Genomic DNA, 21,291 nt, shown 5'->3' on the forward strand with positions numbered 1-21,291 from the left:
GGGGAGGCGGGCGTTAGACGTGGGAAGATCTTTGTTATTCGAAAGATCTAAATTCCTATTGTCTGAACACAGCAGCCAGACATGCTCCGGTATCCTTTGATAGTAGATTACTGCCAAACCGATTTTTCATTTTTTTCTTGAGGTAAAACTAGGAAATTCTGCTATCTGAGTCAACAGAGGTACTGGAAAGAAGGAAAACTTCTGGGTTCCTGCACCACTGGGCAAAGGAAACGTCGCTTACCCCACTTGTATAGTGAATTCGACTGGTAGGACTTTAAGGGTTTTTCGAAGGTTCCTTCTAGTCTGAGGCGATAGCCTTAAGCAGCTTTTTGTTCAAAACAAACCCCTTCTCTCTGACAAGACTTTTTGACAGTCGAAAGGCCAGTCAGATTGAAGGAGCGGGGAGGTTTCTGTGATACCTTGTCGAAGTGGGGCTTTTTTGAGCAAATCTTGGTCTTTGTGGAACGTGCTCTTGGAAAGTCCACCAAACCATTCCAGTAACCTCTGTGAACCAACTTCTTGGGCGGGCCCAGAATGGAGCTACTATCCATCATTCTTTGTCATCATACGGAGATAGCAAAATTTCTTGAGGGTTTGTGCCCAGTACTTTGAAGGGGGGAAAAGGGCGTAGGGACCATCTAGACCTGGTCCAATCTAGGAGAAAACGCCATTCCACTGATACTTGCTTCCTGGGTTTCTGAAGATCGGGGCGGGAGGCAGTAAAGTTTCGATCCCTTGCTTTGTTCCTTGCTGTTGCAAAGAGGTCGATGTGGGAGTCTGCCCCATCTTCTCCACAGGTCCTTGGCATACCTCTGGAGTGGAGGGTCCACTCGGAAGCAGGAGTTTGATTCTTCCTGACCCTCAGGCGAATCGGACCCTGACGTTTTCCCTTTCTCCCTGTACGAATTGGTGGTTAGAAGACTTGATCTTACCTTGTTTGAGACACAGCAGAAGATCCCTTGCTTTTGTTTCGTACAAAGGGAGAAGGCGTGTTTGTACCCCCCTGTTTTTTTATGGTACGCCAAGGCTGTTGGTTGTTTACCCGAAACTTGACCTGCACTACTGCATTTCGGACGTGGGGTGGCTTGAAGGCTTTCAATGCCATCCAGACTGCCATTCTAACTCTTTCTTGTTGATGTGGCCAGGACCCAACCTGATCCCCCTTCCAGGTGCCACTGACACTTACTCTTGTCCCTCCGAGCGTCGCCCCCATCCCCAACCTGCTTCCGCGCAGTCGGAAAAACAAAACACATGGTTGGGGTTCGGCATGTAAAGGAGGACATTCCTTCCACAAAAACTAAGGGGTGGTTGTTCCACCACGAAGGTGGTCTCTTTTGAATTCCCCTTGAGATCTTGAAGGAGAACTCCAGATCTAAAGGAAGAGAGACGCCTCCAGTTCTGGTATAGGAAAGAACTGGTAGAGGGCCTGAGATGCAAACCTTCCTAGAGAAACGAATTGCTCCAACGGGAGGCGAGTTGTCCCCAGCAGAACTCATCCACTTCCCCACTCGCTGTGCATGCATCTTTCTCTAGGAAGGTCCGTTATTTTTCCTCGTAGCAACGAGCTATCCTCTCTGGTCGACGGAAAAAGCCCGAAAAGCCAGAGAAGCTATCCGGAATTCCCCAGATAGATCCGCTCTTGACTGGGGATTAAATTGAGACTTCTGGAAGTTTCAACCAGAAAGTCCCAGAGAACTTGCCAATGTATGGGTCTTTTTGAAGGTCCTCCAGACTATCTTTCTTGAAGACTCTGCTCTGATTAGCCAGTCGGTCGAGATAAAGCGGACACCCCTCACTCCCTCCAACAAATGTAGCCACTTGCGCCACGTTTTTCATTAACCCGTGGAAAACTTGGGGTGCAGTCGACAGGCCGAAGCACAAGGCCTTGAATTGGAGATGTTTCCTCCCATCATGAATCGTAGATACTTCCGTGAAGAAGGATGGATCGGCACATGAAAGTAAGCTCCTGAAGGTCTAGAGACACCATCCAGTCCCTGGACGAAGAGCCGTAACACTGAGGAAGTTGTCTCCATGGCAAACTCCTCTTTTCCACAAAGACGTTCAGGCGCTTACATCCAAAAACCGGTCTCCAACCTCCTGAGTTCTTCGGAACTAGGAATAGTCTGTTGTAAAAAACCCGCAGAGCGGGGATCTTTCACTAGTTCTATAGCCTCCTTCTGTAGCATGAGATCTACTGCTAGAGAAAGGGCTTGATTCATGATGGGTCCTTGTACTTGGCCACCAAACTCCCTCGGAGTTGTCGTCAATGGTGGTCTTGACAAGAAGGAATGAGGTATCCTTTGCTGACAATCGATAGGGACCAATTGTCTGCCCCTTGTGGGCCCAGACGTCGGCAAATTTCAGTAGTCTGGCACCCACTGATGTCTGGAGTCCTGATCGCTATTTCTTCCCTCTGACTGACCTAGAGAAGGTTTTACCTCTCTTAAAAGGTCTAGTTCCTCTGGTTGAAGAACCTCTGACAGGGGTCCTCCTCGAAAGGGCTCCTGCCTCAGAGGAGTCTCTTTCTTGGCCTTGGGTTGGAAGACAGAGCGAGGTTTCCTGGCCGCCTGGGCTAACATGTCCTGAGTAGCCTTAGCTGAAAGGGCACTCGAGATCTTGAATAATTTTTCTGGGAACAGAAGAGGAGAGAGTTGAGCATACATAAGAGAGGCCCTTTGTGCATGTGAAAACTGCCTTAGTGAGAAACGAACAGTAGACTGACCGCTTCTTAATAACTCCAGCTCCAAACAGTGAGGAGACTCACCTCGAGCCGTCTCTCACTGCTTTGTCCATGCAAGTGAGGACGCAGTTAAGATCTTCAGGAGACAGTGAATCAGGGGTCTGGGTCTTATTAGCCAGAACTCCTAAAGAACCAATCAAGGAAGTTGAAAACTTCCAGGACTCGGAACATTCCCTTCAGTAGGTGGTCAAGTTCGTTCATCCCCACGTAGTCTTGGCGGACAGGAGGGCGGAACGAGGAGCAGAATCCACCAATGAAGAGAAGTCCGAGTCCGCAGACGAAGGGAGAGAGCGAGGCCGCCTAAAGGCGGTTCACCCGATTCGTACCAGAATCCCAATCTGCCAGTCAGTTTAGACGGAGGGAAAGAAAAAACAGTCTTGCCTTTCTCTTCCTTAGAAAGGAGCCATTCCCCAAAAACCTCTAAGCGCCTTCTTCATGGAAAACAGTAGTTTCATCCTTACACAAGACAAAACCTTCGACGTTTTCGAAGTGGAGAATATAGAAAGAGGAGAAGGAGGAGCCACAGGAGAAAGGATATCTCCGAACTCTTGCAGGAGCAAATCTGTCAACCTCTTATAGGAGGAAACAGAGGAGTCTTTTGGTCCTTCTTCTTCTGAGGGATCCTTTTCTTCCTGAGCTGAAGAACCCTCATGATCCTTAGAGGCGCGACTATCCTTATAAGAGTCTCTAGAGGAAGTAAGATGTTTACGTCTTGGAGACAAAGCTCTTTCCAGAAACGTGCCTACTTGCAACATCCTTCTTGTCTGGAGGAGTGCGTTTTCCAGATTCTTAGAGCCTAACAGGAGTAAGGCGGCTGTCAGGAGCAGAGCGCCTGTTTGAAGAAAAACTTCTATCAGGCTCTTGGCGCCTATCCAAAGGAGAGCGGCTACCAGGCGAACAGCGCCTGCCATACGGAGAAGCGGCTACCAGGCTCTTGGCGCCTGAACGATGAGAGAGATCTCTGGGTGACTGACTTCTGGCACGAGCGCCTACTAGGTGAGCGCCTACAAGGGGAGAAAGCGCCTGCTAGGATCTCGGCGCCTGACTCGAGGAGAGTGAAAGTCCAGAGAAGAGCGCCATGCCAGGGAAAGAAACGCGCCTAACAAGCTCTTGACGCCTGTCCCGCGAAGAGCGCCTGTCCGATTTAGGCGGCTTGTCAACAGGAGAGAGGGTTGGAGGCGAAGACGAGGAGCGGCTTACAAGGCGAGTAGCGCCTACTAGGCTCTTGGTGCCTATCAAGGGGAGCGATCCTGTCTCGAGAAGAGCGTCTGTAGGGCGAAGATCTCCTACGAGCAGTCTGCTCCTTGTCTGAAGGAGAAACAAAGACATCCTGTCTGTCAGGCGAATGGCGCTTGGACGCAGATGGGATCTTGTCCGAAGCAGAAAGTCTCCTGCGAGAATCCGAACGCACAGGTGAGCGGGCCGCTTCCGTCGAATAGCGAGAGTCAGGAGAGGGGAGCCTGGACTTCTTTACAGGAAGCGCAAACGTCCTTCCTACGACGAGACGACACGCAAAGAAAGAGCCAGCCAGAGCCGAAATCTGCGCCTGAAGGTTAGCCAACACCCTTGCAGGAGAATTTCACAAACTCTTGAACAGGTGACGAGGCTCGATCTCTGCTCGGGGAACGATACTCCAGAGATCTCTTACGTTTCTTCGCTTCCACCTCAGGCTCTTCCGAAAAAACTTCAGGGCTGGATGGACGGGCGCAGGGAGCGTTCCAGGCTCTCTTCGAAGGGCGCGATCTTCCAAAGAGCTCCATCCTCGTTTAGGAGAAGGCAAGGCGAAGGCGAAGACGAGAAGCTTTGGCGCAATATTTCTCTCTTGGAGCGATCCAAGGTAGCCTGGGAACGATCAACAGGAGCTACCGAGGGGACGCTGACCGGTGGGATGCTCCCTAACCTTCCTGCGGCTTTCGACTTTCCTCCTCCACTGGGACTGGGAGTCTGGAAGATGTCTAGGCCTGGATGCATTAGGGAGCCGATCAGACGCACCCTCCACTGCACTGGGTTCACTGCACAAATCACTATTGGAATCACTCTTACCTTCTAAAATGATATTGTTAAGATACAATAAAGTTTGTTCATACTTACCTTGCAGATATATATATAGCTGTATTTCTCCGAAGTCCGACAGAATTTCAAAACTCCCGGCTCACGGCAGTGGTCGGCCAGGTGGTTAGTACCCATTCCCGCCGTGGGAGGCGGGTGTCAGGAACCATTCCCATTTTCTATTCAGATTTTTCTATTCCCACTGTCTCCTGCGGGGGAGGTGGTGGGTACTTTGATTGATATATCTGCAAGGTAAGTATGAACAAACTTTATGTATCTTAACAATATCATTTTGTTCATGAAACTTACCCAGCAGATATATATATAGCTGAATCCCACCTTTGGAGGTAGGGAGAGACAGAAAAGGATTTTGGAAACATATTACATGCAGATGAATAACATCTTGGTTCCTTACCTGTTAGCATAGCTGACTTCGTGATTACTGTCACCCAAGTCTGCTACTGCTTTACTAGAGTCTCCAGCAAGGTAGTGACCTATATAGCTGGTGAGTTCTAGATGATCTGTCAACGGGAGCGTGACCACAATGTGACTAGACCATTTTGACCATACTATGAGGGCAACGAAGTAAAAATTCACCACCTGACCAGCCTAAACAATTTTCATATCCCACATCCACTTAGCTAAAGGAAAGAAGTCCGGCTCAGGCGGACGACCCTTACAACCATAAAACAATCCATAAAAGCTCCCAACCTACCCATTTCCTACAGGGGTAGGATGAGTGCTACTTCCAGCCCCCAACAAAGTGTCTGCTTGCGACGTATGGTCCAAGCGCATAGCAGTTTTCTCGATGTTCGTCTTCACATCCGCAGGTAGTGTGAAGCGAACACCGAGTTGCTGCGCCAAAAGGTGGCACTCAGAATGTCATTGAGTGCCATGTTCTTTTGGAAAGCTACCGAGGTAGATATAGCTCTCACTCATGGGCATTCACTTTCAACAGCTTAACATCACTGTCTTCGCAAGATGAATGCGCCTGTCTAATGGTGTCTCTCAAGAAGAATGCCAGAGCATTCTTCGACATTGGCAAATCTGGTCTTCTGACCGAACACCATAAGTTGCTAGAAGGACCTCGACATTCCTTCGTTCTTTGTAAATAAATCTTGAGAGCCCTGACAGGGCACAGGACTCTCTCTGGTTCGTGTCCAATGATTTCTGCCATACCCTTAATCTCAAAAAACTTTTGGGCCAAGGGTTAGACGGATTTTCATTTTTCGCTAGAAACGTAGGACTTATGAGCAAAAAACAGCATTATGTCCCCTAAAACCAAATATGCTTGCTAAAGGCTGAAATTTTCACTTAAACTCTCTTCGCCGTCGCCAGAGTCGTTAGGAAAATAGTTTTCTTAGTAAGATCCCTTAAAGAGGCGTTCTGAAGGGGTTCAAACCGATTTGACATAGGAATTTAAGTACTACATCCAAATTCCATGATGGTAACTTAGTTGAGGAATCTTATAGTCTCGAAAGACCTTTAAAAGATCGTGGATATCCTTATTATTTGCCAAATCAATTCCTCTATGTCTAAAAGACCTACAGATAACATACTTCTGTAGCCTTGATTGTTGAGACTGCAAGCTTTAGGTAGGCGTTTCTCAAGTAGAGCAAAAAGTCCGCTATTTGGCTCACAGAGGTCGTGGTAGAGGAAATGCGTGTTCTTCTGCACCAGCTCCTAAACGAAGCCCACTTCGATTGATAGACTCCAAGCGTGGAAGCTCTTCTCGCATTGGCGATTGCTTTTGCAACCGGTCTAGAAAAAACCCCTCGCTCTGACCAACTTTTTGATAGTCTGAATGCAGTCAGACTCAGAGCGGGGAGGTTTCCGTGGTATCTCTCGAATGGGGCTGTTTGAGTAGATCTGTCCTCATGGGCAATGTCCTCGGGAAGTCCACTACATAGGTCATGACCTCTGTGAACCACTCCTTTGCTGGCCAGTAAGGAGCGATTAACGTCAATCTCGTCCCTTCTGACATTGCAAACTTTTCATCACTTCTCCCAGAATCTTGAACGGGGAAATGCGTAAAGATCCATCCCTGTCCAGTCCCAAAGAAGTGCATCTATGCTACTGCTCCCGGGTCGAGCACGGGGAGCAATACAACGGAAGCCTCTTTGTTCTCGCTGTCGCAAAGACGTCCACTAGAGGACGTCCCCATAACTTCCACAGCTCTCGACACACATCCTGATGCAGAGTCCACTCGGTCGGCAGCAGTTGACCCTGCCGACTGAGGAGATCTGCCCGGACGTTCTCCACGCCTGCAACGAACCTCGTTAGAATCGTTACTTTCTGAGTTCTCGCCCATAACAAGATCTCTCTTGCTAGGTTGAACAATGATCGCGAGTGAGTCCCTCCTTGCTTTTTTAGTGTATGACAGAGCTGTGGTATTGTCTGAATTTATCTGCACTATCTTGTTTGAGACTTTTTTCTTTGAAAAACTGAAGTGCCAAGTATATGGCCGCAGTTCTTTGAGATTTATGTGCCAGAACACCTGTTCCCCTCTCCAGATGCCTGACACTTCCTCCCTCCCTAGTGTAGCTCCCCACCCGGTGGTGGACGCGTCGGAGAACAACACTAGGTCGGGGCTCTGAAGTTGAGGGAAGTTCCTTCCGAAAGCTTCACAGGATCGAGCCACCACTTTAGGTGATCCTTTATCCTCTTTGGGATCCTCAAAATTGTCTCCAAATTTTCTTTGTCTCCCAATTCTCCTTCAGGAAAAACTGGAGAGGTCTGAGATGTAGTCTCCCCAAGGAAACAAACTTCTCCAGCGAGGAAATGGTGCCCAGCAGACTCATCCATTCCCTCACCGAGCATGATTCTTCCTTAAGAAGACTGATATTTTTTTCTAATCCTTGCTGTTGCCGTCCCTGGGACGGAAAAAGCTCGAAAAGCCACTGAATCCATCTGAATCCCCAGATACACGATGGACTGTGTGGGGATCAGCTGCGACTTTTCGAAATTCACTAGAAGTCCCAGGGACTTTGCTAGAGTTAAGGTTGATTGAAGGTCCTTCAGACACCTTTCTTTCGACGATGCTCGAATGAGCCAGTCGTCTAGATATAGAGAGATCCTTATGTTTGCAAGATGAAGCCACCTCGCCACATTCTTCATTAGAATTGTGAAAATCATTGGTGCCGTACTCAGACCGAAGCAAAGAGCTCTGAATTGGAAAACTCTTCCCTTCATGACAAAACGCAGATATTTCTTCGATCGGGGATGTATCGGAACGAGGAAATATGCGTCTTGCAGGTCCAGTGATACATCCAGTCGTTTGTCTTAAGGCCGCAAGCACTGACTGAGGTGTCTCCATCTTGAACGTCTGCTCTCTATAAAAAGGTTTAGACTGCTCACATCTAAAAACTGGCCGCCAGCCTCCCGACTGTTTCGGCACCAGAATAACCTGTTGTAGAAACCCGGGGACTGAATGTCCTCGACTTGTTCTATTGCTTTCTTCTCGAGCATTTGTTCTATCAGATCGTACAAGATCTGTTGCTTTTCTCCATGGTACGAGGGTGATAGATCTATAGGTGTTGTGCACAATGGAGGAGGCTTCAGGAAAGGTATTTTGTATCCTCGCTCGATGACGTTGAGCGACCAGCTGTCTGCCTCTATCTTCTTCCAAGCTTCTGCAAATAAATGAAGCCTGGCACCTACTGGCAACTGAAGGACTTCCTCCTCATTTTTTACCTCTGGACTTAGACTGAGCTCTGCCTCTAGAGAGTCCTCTTCCTCTAGGAGAAGGTCTAGAGGATGCTCCACCTCGAAAGGGCTTTACTTTCTTAGAAAACTGGGTTCGTGTTGAAGTCGAAGGAACCGCAGGACGTCTAGAAGATTGTGCTAATAGATCCTGAGTAGCTTTTTCCTGTAGACTTCCAGCTACATCTTTAATCATAGCCTGGGGAAGAGATGGTCAGAAAGAGGGGCGAAAAAAAAGCAATTCTGCCTTCCTGTGTTGGAGACACTGCTTTGGTAGTAAATTTACAGTAGATAGCTCTCTTTTTCAGGAGCCCTGCACAAAAATGTGAAGCTAATTCCTCTGAACCATCTCTGACGGCCTTATCCATACAAGCGAGAACACTGGATAGCTCCCCAAGCTAATTGAGTTCTTGACTACGAGACTTAGTGTCAAGCAGCCCCAAACACCAGTCTAAGAAATTAAATACTTCATGTCCGAAACAGACCTTTGAGATGGTGGTCTATCTCCGCCGGTGTCCATGTTATTTTAGCTGACGAAAGAAGAGACCTTTCTTGGTGCGTCAACCAGACTGGAAAAGTCACCTTGAGCCGATGCGGGAGCTCTTACCCGACATCCTCACCTGTATCATACCAGATCCCAGCCTTGCCGCAAAGTCTTGAAGGAGGCTGGGCAAAGGAAAACTTTCCTTGAGCTTTTCTAGACTCCATCCAATCTTGCACCTTCTTAAAAGCTCTCTTAGTTGAAAGAGACTTTGTCATTTTAACAAATCCAGGAGTCTTATTTGTTTTCGACAACGAAAACTGAGAAGGAGGCGACCGAGGTGCTGCGGTTGAAACTCTTCTCCAAATGAATCCCGAAGCAATCGAAACCAAAACTTGATAATCGGATGAATCTGACACAGCAGGTTGACCTCCTTCCGTTTCCTCTGAAATATTACTTAATCCTTCCTCATCTATAGGAGTGACCAAGGGGACTCCCGAAGCTGGTGTACAAGTCCTTTCACTCCGAGCTTTAATGAAGATCGTTGTTTTGACGTGCATGGAGCATTCTGAATATTAATATCTAAAGATTCAGATAAAGCGGTACCAATTTCTTGCTCATTCTCTCGATGGGAGTCCCTTCGAAAAGCCGATTGCAGTTGAGGTTCCATACTAATACCTTGCTGTGATACCTGATTGATATGAAACAAAGCGTCTGTTTGAACGTCTCGCTTGGCATCCGTCGAGCGGTCAAGCTTGGCGTCCAGGCGAAGCGTCACGCTTGGCGTCCAGCGAGCGCCACGTTTGGCGTCCAGGTGAGCGTCACGCTCGACGCTCCAGCGAGCGCACGTTTGGCGTCCAGGTGGAGCGTCACGCTCGACGCCTCAGCCGAGCGTCCCGCTTGGCGTCCAGGTGAGCGTCACGCTCGGCGTCCTCCGAGCGCCACGCCTGGCGTCCAGGTGAGCGTCACGCTCGACGTCTGTCCGAGCGTACCGCTTGTCTAAACAGGCATCCCTGTGAACACTCCGCTCCTTCCAAGCCGAACTAGGAGCGTCGAGTTTCTCAGACTGTATACGGCCTCGTTTCGTAATCATAGAATCGTCCGTTCTTGTATAAAGTGAGCCTCGAGAGTCTGGGCGAATCCTCGTAGGAAGTTTTTCATGCCCTTTCTCCAACTGCAGGTGAGACGTACGAAATCTAGAATGAGTACTCACAGGCGAAAGAGACGATCGGTCCACCCGTGCGGGAGACCTCTTAGATCTTTTAATCGGTAATCTATCATCTTTTCTTCTCGGACGATTTTCTGATTCTCTCTCAGCTAGCAACGAAGCAAGTTGTTGTTGCATCGACCTGATAACACTCTTTGTAGCAGAAGATTCTTTTTCAGGAGAAAAACTGATCCTCTGAGAAGGTGAGGGGCGAGGGGAAGCCCTATCCCTTCTCACAGGACCCGTTCTAGTTCTATTCCTAGAACGACTAGGCCGCTCCAAGGCGTCCTCGTCAGATGACATCATAATTCTCCTTTGAGGAGTCCATGCAGCAAAAACTCTCCGGTGAAGACCGCAAAACTAACAGGAGAAAAAGGACGTGAAGCGTCTTCTTCACTGCGATCGAAGACTCTGGCCGCTTGTGCGACAACTTGAGTTTTCGATCTTTTTTGCGGTGGAGAGTAATCCAAGTCTCGAGGCGACGCCCGTAACGAAGAAGCAGCGCAAAGAGACTCTGCGCCCTCCTCTGAGAGACTACTGACGATAGCCGCTTGTGCGACATTTAACGTCATAGCTCTTTTCAGAGGACGTGAGCGTCTTCTCATGCTCCAACTCCTGTTAGGGGAGGACGCCTCCGAGGACGAAAAGCACTCGCGGAGGATATGCGCACTCGCACACTCTTTGGCAGCCTGGGGATCGTCTACAGGTTCTGCCGAAGGGACGCCAGATCGGTGGGGGTTCCCCGTAACCCTCCTGCGGCTTTCGACATGTCCGTCTTCCTGGGTGGGCTTGGAAGTTCGACAGAGGTCCAGGCCTAGAGGCATTATAGGGCGCCGATCTGACGCCCCCTCCACAACACTGGGGGCACTTTCACTGCACTTTTGTTCACTAATAATGCTTTTACCCTCCCAAACGAGCACTTTAGATTCTAGGTTTCGTATTGGATTCCAGAATCGTAGAAAGGGCATTGTCTTCCACTGATTTTTCAGGTCCCGGAAGGCACAAACATTTTCAGGGCCCGAAGGCACAACATTTTCAGGGACCCGAAGGCACACAGATTTAGGTGTACCAACTATGAATGTATAGTAGGAGAAACCTTACTACCTTACTCTACTGACTGATACACTCCTGGAGGAAGATTCTCCGTATCCTATCACGCTCCAATTTCCGCACATAGGATTCATAAGCCTTCCAACCCGAATAGACAGACATTCACACTCCTTACAACGGTCATTTATAACACACGTATGTTCTCTACAATTATTACATATTGTGTGGGTCTACCGAACCCTTCGGTAGCCTCACTTACAACCTTCCATACAACCACACTGGTGCTAGATAAACTAGTCCCAGACATCTTAGTTAAAGGAAAAACCAAACCAAATTCAAATCCAATCCACTATCAGCGTAAGCCTAGTCACAATCCACGTTCGATAACCAAAAAACAAACAGGATACTCAAGTAACAGAGAAGTTTCGAAAATCCTAGACGGAGGTGTTGAAAACAGTTGTTATCAACACCGGCGACAGAAAAAATCTGAATAGAAAATGGGAATGGTTCCTGACACCCGCCTCCCAGCGGCGGGAATGGGTACTAACCACCTGGCCGACCACTGCGTGAGCCGGGAGTTTTGAAATTCTGTCGGACTTCGGAGAAATACAGCTATATATATATCTGCTGGGTAAGTTTCATGAACAAATGTTTAATTTTCATCTCCATACTGCGAATGGTGGCTTTCATGGAGGCCACTTCCGAAGGCGCATCTTCGGCTTCGGTGCAGGGAGCAGGAGCTGAAACTGACAAAGGAGCTACTTCTAAAATAGGATTATCTATATCCAACTCGCTAATACGAGATCTACTACTGCTCCTAGAAGAAGCTTTCCTAACTTTATCCTTTTCAAGCTTCCTCAAGTAGGAAGACAAAGACTTCCATTCATCCTCATTCAGCTTTTCACATTCATTACAAGGATTATTAAAGGTGCATTCATTCCCTCTACACTTCAAACATACTGTGTGAGGGTCTACCGCAGCTTTCGGTAGCCTCACCTTACACTCAGTCATACAACAAACTCTAAACATAGCAGTTTTCTTAGTATCAACATCAGACATCATGAATCCAAAGAAAAATCCAAAGAAAAGTCAAATAACTGTCCACAAATCGCGAATGCCAGGCCAAAAGATCGGGTACTTCACCAAAAGTCCGTAGAAACAATCCAGGGCGAAAACGAGAAAAGAATCCAACTGTCAAGAGGTACCGACAACAGGTGTGGTCGACACCGACGACAGAAAAAATCTGGCAAGAAAGGTATGTTGGTTCTTACACCCGCTTCCCAGCGGCGGGTAAGGTAGATCACCTGACCTACCTGTCGCGTTTGCCGCGAGTTTTGAATTCTGTCGTGACGTCAGAGACGTAAGCTAAGTATATGTCTGACAGGAAAGTTCATGTACAAAAATAATAATAAGGATTAGTTTTTCCAGACGTCCGAGTCTTATATAAACTCTTCCTGGACTGGTAAACAATGAGGGCTAGTAAGGCTATGAGAGCCGGAGTCAGGTTGTGACTTGAAGGATCAAAGTAAAGCCTAGAACTGCAAAAGCCAAATGCTGGTGCCGCCTGGAGGAAGTCTGAGGATATGGGCTGAAAAAAAAGAAAAAGAAAAAAAAAAAAAAGGGAGCAAACCAATATTCCCAATAGATCTTACCATTTCTTACCATTTCCAATCTCTTATTTTGGAATGAAAGGTTATTTTTATAAAAAAAAAAAAATGCACTTTACTGTTCTTTTAAAAGATATTTTCAAAATTTCTATTTACAATGCTATATATTACTATAGGGTACATTAGAACTTTATAAGCTATTTCAAAGATATTATTTGTGCATACCCTTATGATAGGTTGAAGCAGCTTCAAACAGGTTACATTAATCATAAAAATGCATCTGCAAAAAAAACTTTAATCATTGGGAGGGAATCTGGAGACTTAACCACCATCTAAATAAAAAGTGATTGCAGTAATTTATAAAGCAATGATGTGAACTCCAAATTGAATGCATCTTACTAAAAGCAAAATATATTCCCCATACCTTAATTTTTGTGGTAGCATCTTTTTTGGTCATTTTCCTCAGGGTAACCCGAAATTCAGTTGAAACAGCACTGTCATCTGTAAGTACTCCCTGTGAAGCAGCAGGAACATAACCCAAATCCTGTAAGGCACTAAAGCCGACGAAACCAGTGGCACCACCCAATAACTCGGCTGTTCTCCCACTACTAGAAGGCTGTAAATAATAAGTATAATAAAAGAATAAAATAAGTTGATGAAAACCCTATAAGAGAAATTAAATCAGCATAAATTCAAAAACACTGAAATAGTAATCATGAATAGATTCACACAGGCCTAATATGGCTTTAAATTACTACTTTGCTATAAAGAATATTCTCATTTAAAAACTGACTTGCAAGGAAACTTTTTTTGACAGCAATAGAATCAATCTCCTTTAGTTTTTTACTTATTCAAAATATGCAGCTTTTTATCAATTGCAAAAGACACGGCTCATTCTTCTTAACACAACGTTCAGGAATGATGCTGCCACTAGCCTTCATTAGGTATACACTATTTTTCACTGGACAAATTGTAAAATGATAAATACAGTAGTACCTCGTTTCTCGAACGTTTCTTATATCAAACTTTCTGTTTTTCGAACAAAATTTTCAAGAAAATTTTGTATCATTTGATGAGCAAATGCTCATACTTTGAAATGATTGATTATCTAGTTTATATTTGTATTCGATGGCCTACTGGGTCTTACAAGTTAAACTGTTATTATTTTTTTTTCATTGACAATATATAGTTTAATGATAACCATATTCGACAAAATAAATACAGGGAGCGATGATATGTTAAGGAGAGAAGAAGAAGAGAGAGTTAAAATATTACTGTATGTATGTAAAAGCAATAACAATTCACATAAAAAAGGGAATTTCCCAATAAATTCAACTTAATGATAAAATATAAAAACAATTAATTGCAATACACAAGAGAAAAAGAAAAAATGTTTTAATTGAGCCAATGTTCGGTGCACCAAGTGAAACGGTGTAGTTGAACAATATTAACAAAATAGTAAATGAAAGAACAAAGCTTTTTGCAATAAAATTTAGCATAAATGATTAACAAATTAATTCATCACTGCAGTGATATATGTACAGCTAACTTGAGGTAGAGGGAGGGAGTGTTTATATTTATGTGGAATAATGAATGAATGATTTCAAGTTATTGTACGTCATGGTATTGTTGAGGAGAAAAGAGACAGTAAAATGTTTATTATAATATGTATGTAAAAGTAGTGGCAATTCACATAAAAAATAAAATGTTATTTCACAATAACTTCAACATAATGATAAAACATGAAAACAATCAAATGCAATACAGTTAAAAAAAAAAAAAAAAAAAGCTTGCTCGAGTCAAGTGTTCGGTGCATTGAGTGAGACGATAGAGAGAGAGAGAGAGAGAGAGAGAAGAACGGCTCTGCTTCCCACTGACTTATCAGCTGGGTTAGCATGATTATTCACCCATTTCTTTCACTTACACTCAATCTGCCCAAATCATTTTTTATTTTTGTTACGGTAAAATACCTATCTAATGACAATTGCTTTTTACGATTTTTTACTACTGTAAAAGAAACTCAGCTTGTGATAAACAAACTGGGGCCGCTTTCAGCTTCTGCATGCCTTCAATTGTTTGTTTAAAGGCCTTCCTTGTGAAAAGTTATTTTATCTTTTTCCTTTTCTTGCATTCTATCACTTATTTGTTTGCAAAATCCTCGTGTTGGTTTAAAAGTCTGCTGTTTGCCAACAGTAAGTTGATGTATTGTGGCATAATTAAGCTCTTTCATCCAATTAAGATCCAAGTGTAAACACGCTGATTATGCACACTCTCTCTCTCTCTCTCTCTCTCTCTCTCTCTCTCTCTCTCTCTCTCTCTCTCTCTCTCTCAAACACACAATCAGACACACACCATCAATTCCTTTGATTATCTTTGTACCTAATATGTGAATAAAATTGATATGATTATCAACCTTTGCATACTGCAACCAATTCGGTTTGCTCGAAGGGTTCCCGTTTCTCCTCCCTCCATCCGCCAGCTGGCCGGTGCCATTTCTACCAAACAGTTCGTAAATCGTACACAGAAAAAAATAAAATGTCTAAAATTTTACTTCATATAACGTACTGTTTCATTTCTTTAAACTCTTAATTTAACTTTTGAACAACTTAATAATAGAAAAAATGTGAAAAGGGGGACTTTTTGGGTTGGCTGGAAGAAATTATCCTGATTCCCTCTATTTCTTATGGGGATATTTGTTTCATATTTCGAACATATCGTACTTCGAACAGCCTTCTGGAACAGATTACGTTCGAAGTACAAGGTACTACTGTATAGTATATTAATCTGACAACCACATCAATTATTGAAAAATAATTCAACCTGATACATCAAGGTATGTAAACATGTTTACGTATATTTAATAGAGTTCAGCACTTTCTGTTTCTAACTTGAACATAGTACTCTTCATCCTTGGATGGGGAAGAGAACTGTGCAAAAAAAAAGGTGGCCTCCCCACACTAACATTCATGTGCACCTGTGAAGGTCATTTCAACAAAAGCATAAATGGTTAAGAACTATTTGTTCAGGTCGCCTGAGCAGGCAGAAAAAAACTGTGCAGATTGTCCACATTAATATTCTAGTGTGCCTGCACGGGTCGACTGCACAATAAACCTGCAAAGGTCGACTCCATTGTAAAATTTTTGTCACCATTAATGATCCTTATATTTTTTCTCTCTCTTGTGTTGTGTGTTGATATTCACAAATTAGGGTGTTCACTACAGTACTATTTTTATGGGCTTAGCATTCCACTGAAATTATACTCAATTGTAAGTCAGACGTCATAAAATGTTAAAATGATAAACTGCTTTTGTACTCCAAAATAACTTATGTAATTATACTACACTGTAAGAGAAACACAATAAACTGTTAGGCCCCGTCCACATGGTCGAGCTTTGCTCTGCGAACTTTGCTCGGTGTGACGTCAGAAACGGAGAAACGGCGAACAAAACTTCGTATAGGGCTTTCCTAATGTTTATTGAAGTATCAAGGCTTTGCCTGCAGCCGGGCTGTTAACTATCAGAAATATTTCTGCTAAACAGATCAAGACGTCACCTACGGAAAAGTTTCTGTAAAGTGCAATTTCATGTAAAACCTTCACAAATAAATAAAGGAAAATAAACAAGTTTCCCATTATTTTGCCCTTCATAATGAATACGTCAGGTAAGTATGACTTATGGGAACTTTGAAAACCAAATATATTGACATCCTTTATTGTAATGCTACGCTTAGTAAACAACAAGGCTTGAAGTCAAGCACGACTGGGAACTACGATTTACGAGCATCGTAAATCAAGCATGACTGGAAATTGCGAGTAAAGATATGAGCAGACTGCAAAATGTTTTGGTAGGCAAAAGCATTGCCTGAAAAAAATATAGCACTTTATCTAATATATAGTACTACGTTTATAAATAATGTAGCTGTAATTCTTAAACCCAGCTTTCTTTCGTAAATTAAGTTCCATTCGGCATCTTGACAGTGATCATATCGGTAAAATGAAATCAGCTGATATTTTCCTAATGTAAACAAAACCAGAATGCACGTCAGATCGTTCTGTTTGTAATATAATTTGATAATATGGTAATAATGCATGCAATATGATTAGATACAGTAAAATGACAATTTGTCGAAAATTGCATTTTTCCTAACTATACAAACCTGAGGTCCTTTAACAATAGGAAGTAGCTAGCGGCAGCTGGAACGGTCGTAAGCTTCGAACAAGGGGAGAACGGTAGTTAACTGCTTGTCCGACAGTCGCGCGGGAGGTAAACAAATCACTTTTGCTTTTGGCCCATGCAAAATACGCAGAGTGAGGGGTGGCATGAGGAGGGACTATATGTAAAGGACCTCAGGTTTGTATAGTTAGGAAAAATGTTATTGTTATAATACAATTAAGTTTGTTCATACTTACCTGGCAGATATATATATAGCTGTATTCTCCGAAGTCCGACAGAATTTCAAAATTCGCGGCACACGCAGTGGGCGGCCAGGTGGTAGTACCCATTCCCGCCGCTGGGAGGCGGATATCAGGAACTATTCCCATTTTCTCATTACATATTTTTCATCAGTGCCACTGTCTCCTGAGGGGAGGTGGTGGGTGGGCACTTTAAATATTATATATATCTGCCAGGTAAGTATGAACAAAACTTAATTGTATTTTTTTATAACAATAACATTTGTTCATGAAACTTACCTGACAGATATATATATATGCTGAATCCCACTTCGGATCGGATGGTGGGAAGAGACAGAATAGGATTTTTGGGAAACTAAATAAGTAGATGATATACATCTTGGTTCCTCACCTGTTAGCATAGCCGACTTCGTGATACTGTCACCAAAGTCTGCTCTGCGTAGAGACCTGTAATGCTGGTGCGCTCTAGATGATCTGTCAACGGGGGCGTGACCACAATGTGACTAGACATATGACCATACTTCTGAGGGCAACGAAGCTAAAAACCACCACCTGACCTAACCTATCAAAGTTAGTTCCATAACTTCTAGGCTAAAGAAAAGGAACGCGCCTCAAGCGACCAACCCTTCAAAGTTAAAAGCACACCTATCCCTTTTCTATAGGATAGGATTCGTGTTGCTTGCTGCCCCCAATAATATATCTACGGATATGTATGGTCCTAGCGACTTACAGATCTGAAATGTCGTCTTCACATCCCGTCGGGAGTGTGAAGCGAACACAGAGTTGCTTCGCTAAAGCGTGGCCACTCAGGATGTTACTGAGTGTCATGCCTGTTGAAATGCTTCCGAGGCGCGCCCTCACCTCTTGAGCATTCATATGAAGAAAAAATCTCAAAATCTTTATGCAAACATAATGAATGAGACTTCTTAAAAAGAACTCCTTGACTATAATGCCAGGGTGTTCTTGGACATGAACCAGTCTGGTCTTTACGGAACACCGCCAGATTGTCCGTTGACTCGATTTTCCATAGTTTTATCAAGATAAAACTTGAGAGACCCGACAGGGCACAGGACTCTCTAATGCCCTTGCCCAACAAATTTGTGCTATACCTTGGTCTCCAAGCCTTCGGGTCAAGGGTTAGACAGTTTTCGTTCTTATCAAGAACGGAAGGCTTAGAGACAGACCGCATTATGTCCTTTAAAGCTAAAACCTCTGATGATGGCTAAAACCTCACTAACCCTCTTTGCCGTGGCTTAGAGCGGTTAGAATGTTATCCTTTCTGGTCACGTATTAAGTTCGCAGAAAGGATAGGTTCGAAATGCTTTGGCATCAGAAACTCAGACTACGTCTAAGTTCCATACCGGAACCTGCGATCCAGAGAATTTCAAGATCTCCCAGACCTCAAAGATCGTGAAGCTTGTTGTTGACAGAACCGAATCTCTGAGCCTAGAGGCCGTCAAACAACATATTTGCATTATTTTTTTTCTACAATAGTTTAGGACTTCTATCTTATCTCATACTTCATACGGAAAGATAGAACCATAAAGAAATTCACAGAGGTCGAGGTGGAGGAACAGTCATTTCCCTTCACTATCTCCAGAAACGGCCCCCTCCGATTGAACACTGAAAATAGGCAGCACTGCTTTGCCTTGGCCAAGAGACTGCCATTAATCTTGAAGATCTTATCGCTTCTCGATAGTCTGAACGCCTTCAGACTCAGAGAGGAGTAGATATTAGATACTTCACTAAGTGACGATGTTAGATTACACCGTTTCTCTCGGGTGTTTTTGGGTTTTCCCTTTTTTTTTTGGACAATTCTACTGAATTACCTGACCTCTGTGAATCCAACCTCTTAGAGGCCAACATGTGGCGACTAAAGCTAATCCTCTAGGATCATGAATAAGGGAACAACTTAAGAGGAAGCTCCTTCGTCTTCAATATGACGAAAAACTTAACGAAAGGACGCCCTCGTCTCTCCTCACTTTCGACATCCTTCTAAGTGAGGATTACTCAGACGTCAGTAGTTGTTGCCTTCGATCGAGAAGGACCCGCACGGACGTGCACTAGTTTAACGAACCTCTTGAGGATCGTTACGTTCCGTGCCCAAGCCCATAACCAATTCTCTCTTTCTTGAGCTATGAGAGAGCTGAGAAATTATACCGAGATGATTTGGGCCACCGATCCAAACTCACCCTTCGAGGAACTGGAGAGCCGACCAATTTGGCTTCCAACTTCTTTCAGACAATGTGCCAGAACATCTGTTCCTCTGTTCGGATGTCTGGCACCCTCTCGCTATCACCCGAGGTGATCCTCAAGCCGTTGAGAGAAAATTAGAATTATTACAGATCTTTGATGTTATTCCAATTTCTTCGTGAGGAAAATTGTAGAGGTCTGAATTGCTGTTTATTCAGGGAAAACAAGCTTCTCCAGCGAGGAAATGGTCCCCAGCAAACTCATCCATTCCCTCACTCAGCCTGCTTCCTTCCCTAAATAAGGCTGCGCTTTGCATAAGCAGGATGGAGCTTATTTTATAGTGCTATGCCGCGGTAGATTCGTACAGAATTCTGTTACCGTGCGGTAAACCCGCACCGAACAAGTATAAGATATATCTTGTTGAAATTTTCTAAGTAAACGGAAGGCATGTTCATTCATGATTACTAGAAATTTCCTCAACCCGAGGCTAAAATCCATGATTGTAGGGCAGAGAGACGGTTTATTCAGCCATTCCCGCAAGGAGAGAGACGTAAACCAACGCGCATGACACCTAGCTAGCCGGTACTGCGTAGATCATCATCACAGTAACAGCAGCCTTGTTCATCGTCTCGCACTATCTGCCTGAGTTGCCAGCTACTCCTTTTACGAAGGGATAGGTATGAAATTATCGAGCAAAAGGAAACTCTCAAGCAGGCATATTTAAACGAAACAAAATTCGCTAAATACAGAAGCTGAGTTGGTGTTGCAGTTCAATTAGAATACTTCTCGTCTAACCTGAAGAGTTGTTCTTACTCCGAACTCTTGGAAGGTTGAAGGAGTGTCAAATAAATACATTAGAACAACAGTTCTTTCGGCTTCATCCGCAGAGGTAAATACGATATGCGTATATGACTTGACCCATGCGTTAGCAAAATGACGCAAAGATAAACTACGTAAGTATTGTAGTAATTTGAACATCGAATTCTCTACTACATCTTTCCTCGACGAGGAAGAGAAAGAAAGGAAACGACTGTCCACGTTCTAATGAATGAGACTTTTTAAAAGAACTCCTTGACTCTTTGCCAAGAAAAGGGAGTAATATTCGAATAGAGATCATCAAGAGAGAACCGAGGATCGAAAAGGACCGTTCAATGTTCTTATGATATTGGACATAAGACTTCCTGGATCTAGTCTACAAGTCTTTTTCTTACTCCCCGGATGAGCCTCTGAAAATGAATGAGAGCTCTTCCGAAATTTGTTAATGAGTTTATCCGCTTAAACGATAAAAACGTTAAAATCTATGTCAATGAGAACTACCCCATTTTATGAGGGGTCCCCCACTTAAATGACAAAACGTTTAGTATCTTGACAATGGGGAAAACGTCCTTACTTGACAAAACTATTAGCACTTTGACTAATAGGGGAAACCCCTTTAACATGACCGAAAGTCACCCAGGAATCGAGTATATAACTCTTCCCGATTCTCAGAGAAATCGAAGAAGAGGAAAGAGGGATCGAAGAAAAATTCGGGTATGTCTCTCCGCTAACTCCGAATCCTTTTTTAAAAATTTCTGTGAAGGAATGTCCTGTGGAGAGTCCTGAAAAAACCTCCTCTTGACGAGCATTTAGAAAGCGTCAAGCGTCCTAAGAAACTCCTGAACAGCAAATAAGACGCCTTCTACAAGTCTTTCTCTCGCAAAGCGTCTGCCTAGCTTCCACCGAAGCATCCTGGCGAATGTCCACAAAAGCGTCCTCATAAGCGTCCTGCCGAGCGTCCTCAAAAGCGTCCTGCCGAGCGTCTGGAAAGCGTCCACTGAGCGTCCTCAAAAAACGTCCTGCTTAGCTACGACG

General features: G+C 44.3%; 1 protein-coding gene across 1 annotated transcript in view; it reads right to left on the bottom strand.

Moving 5' to 3' along the window:
• LOC135207406 (E3 ubiquitin-protein ligase listerin-like) overlaps positions 1 to 20,065 on the bottom strand; it is a 57,548-nt gene extending 37,483 nt beyond the window's left edge. Inside the window, exons 1-2 of the mRNA XM_064239134.1 lie at positions 20,027 to 20,065; positions 13,261 to 13,452 (exon numbers count right to left, since the gene is read on the bottom strand). Of these exons, the coding sequence (XP_064095204.1) occupies positions 13,261 to 13,452; positions 20,027 to 20,065 (231 nt within the window). The remainder of the gene's footprint in view (positions 1 to 13,260; positions 13,453 to 20,026) is intronic.
• Positions 20,066 to 21,291: the final 1,226 nt, after the last annotated feature.

Source organism: Macrobrachium nipponense, chromosome 32 (genome assembly GCF_015104395.2).
Source record: "Macrobrachium nipponense isolate FS-2020 chromosome 32, ASM1510439v2, whole genome shotgun sequence".
Taxonomy (NCBI): Eukaryota; Metazoa; Arthropoda; class Malacostraca; order Decapoda; family Palaemonidae; genus Macrobrachium; species Macrobrachium nipponense.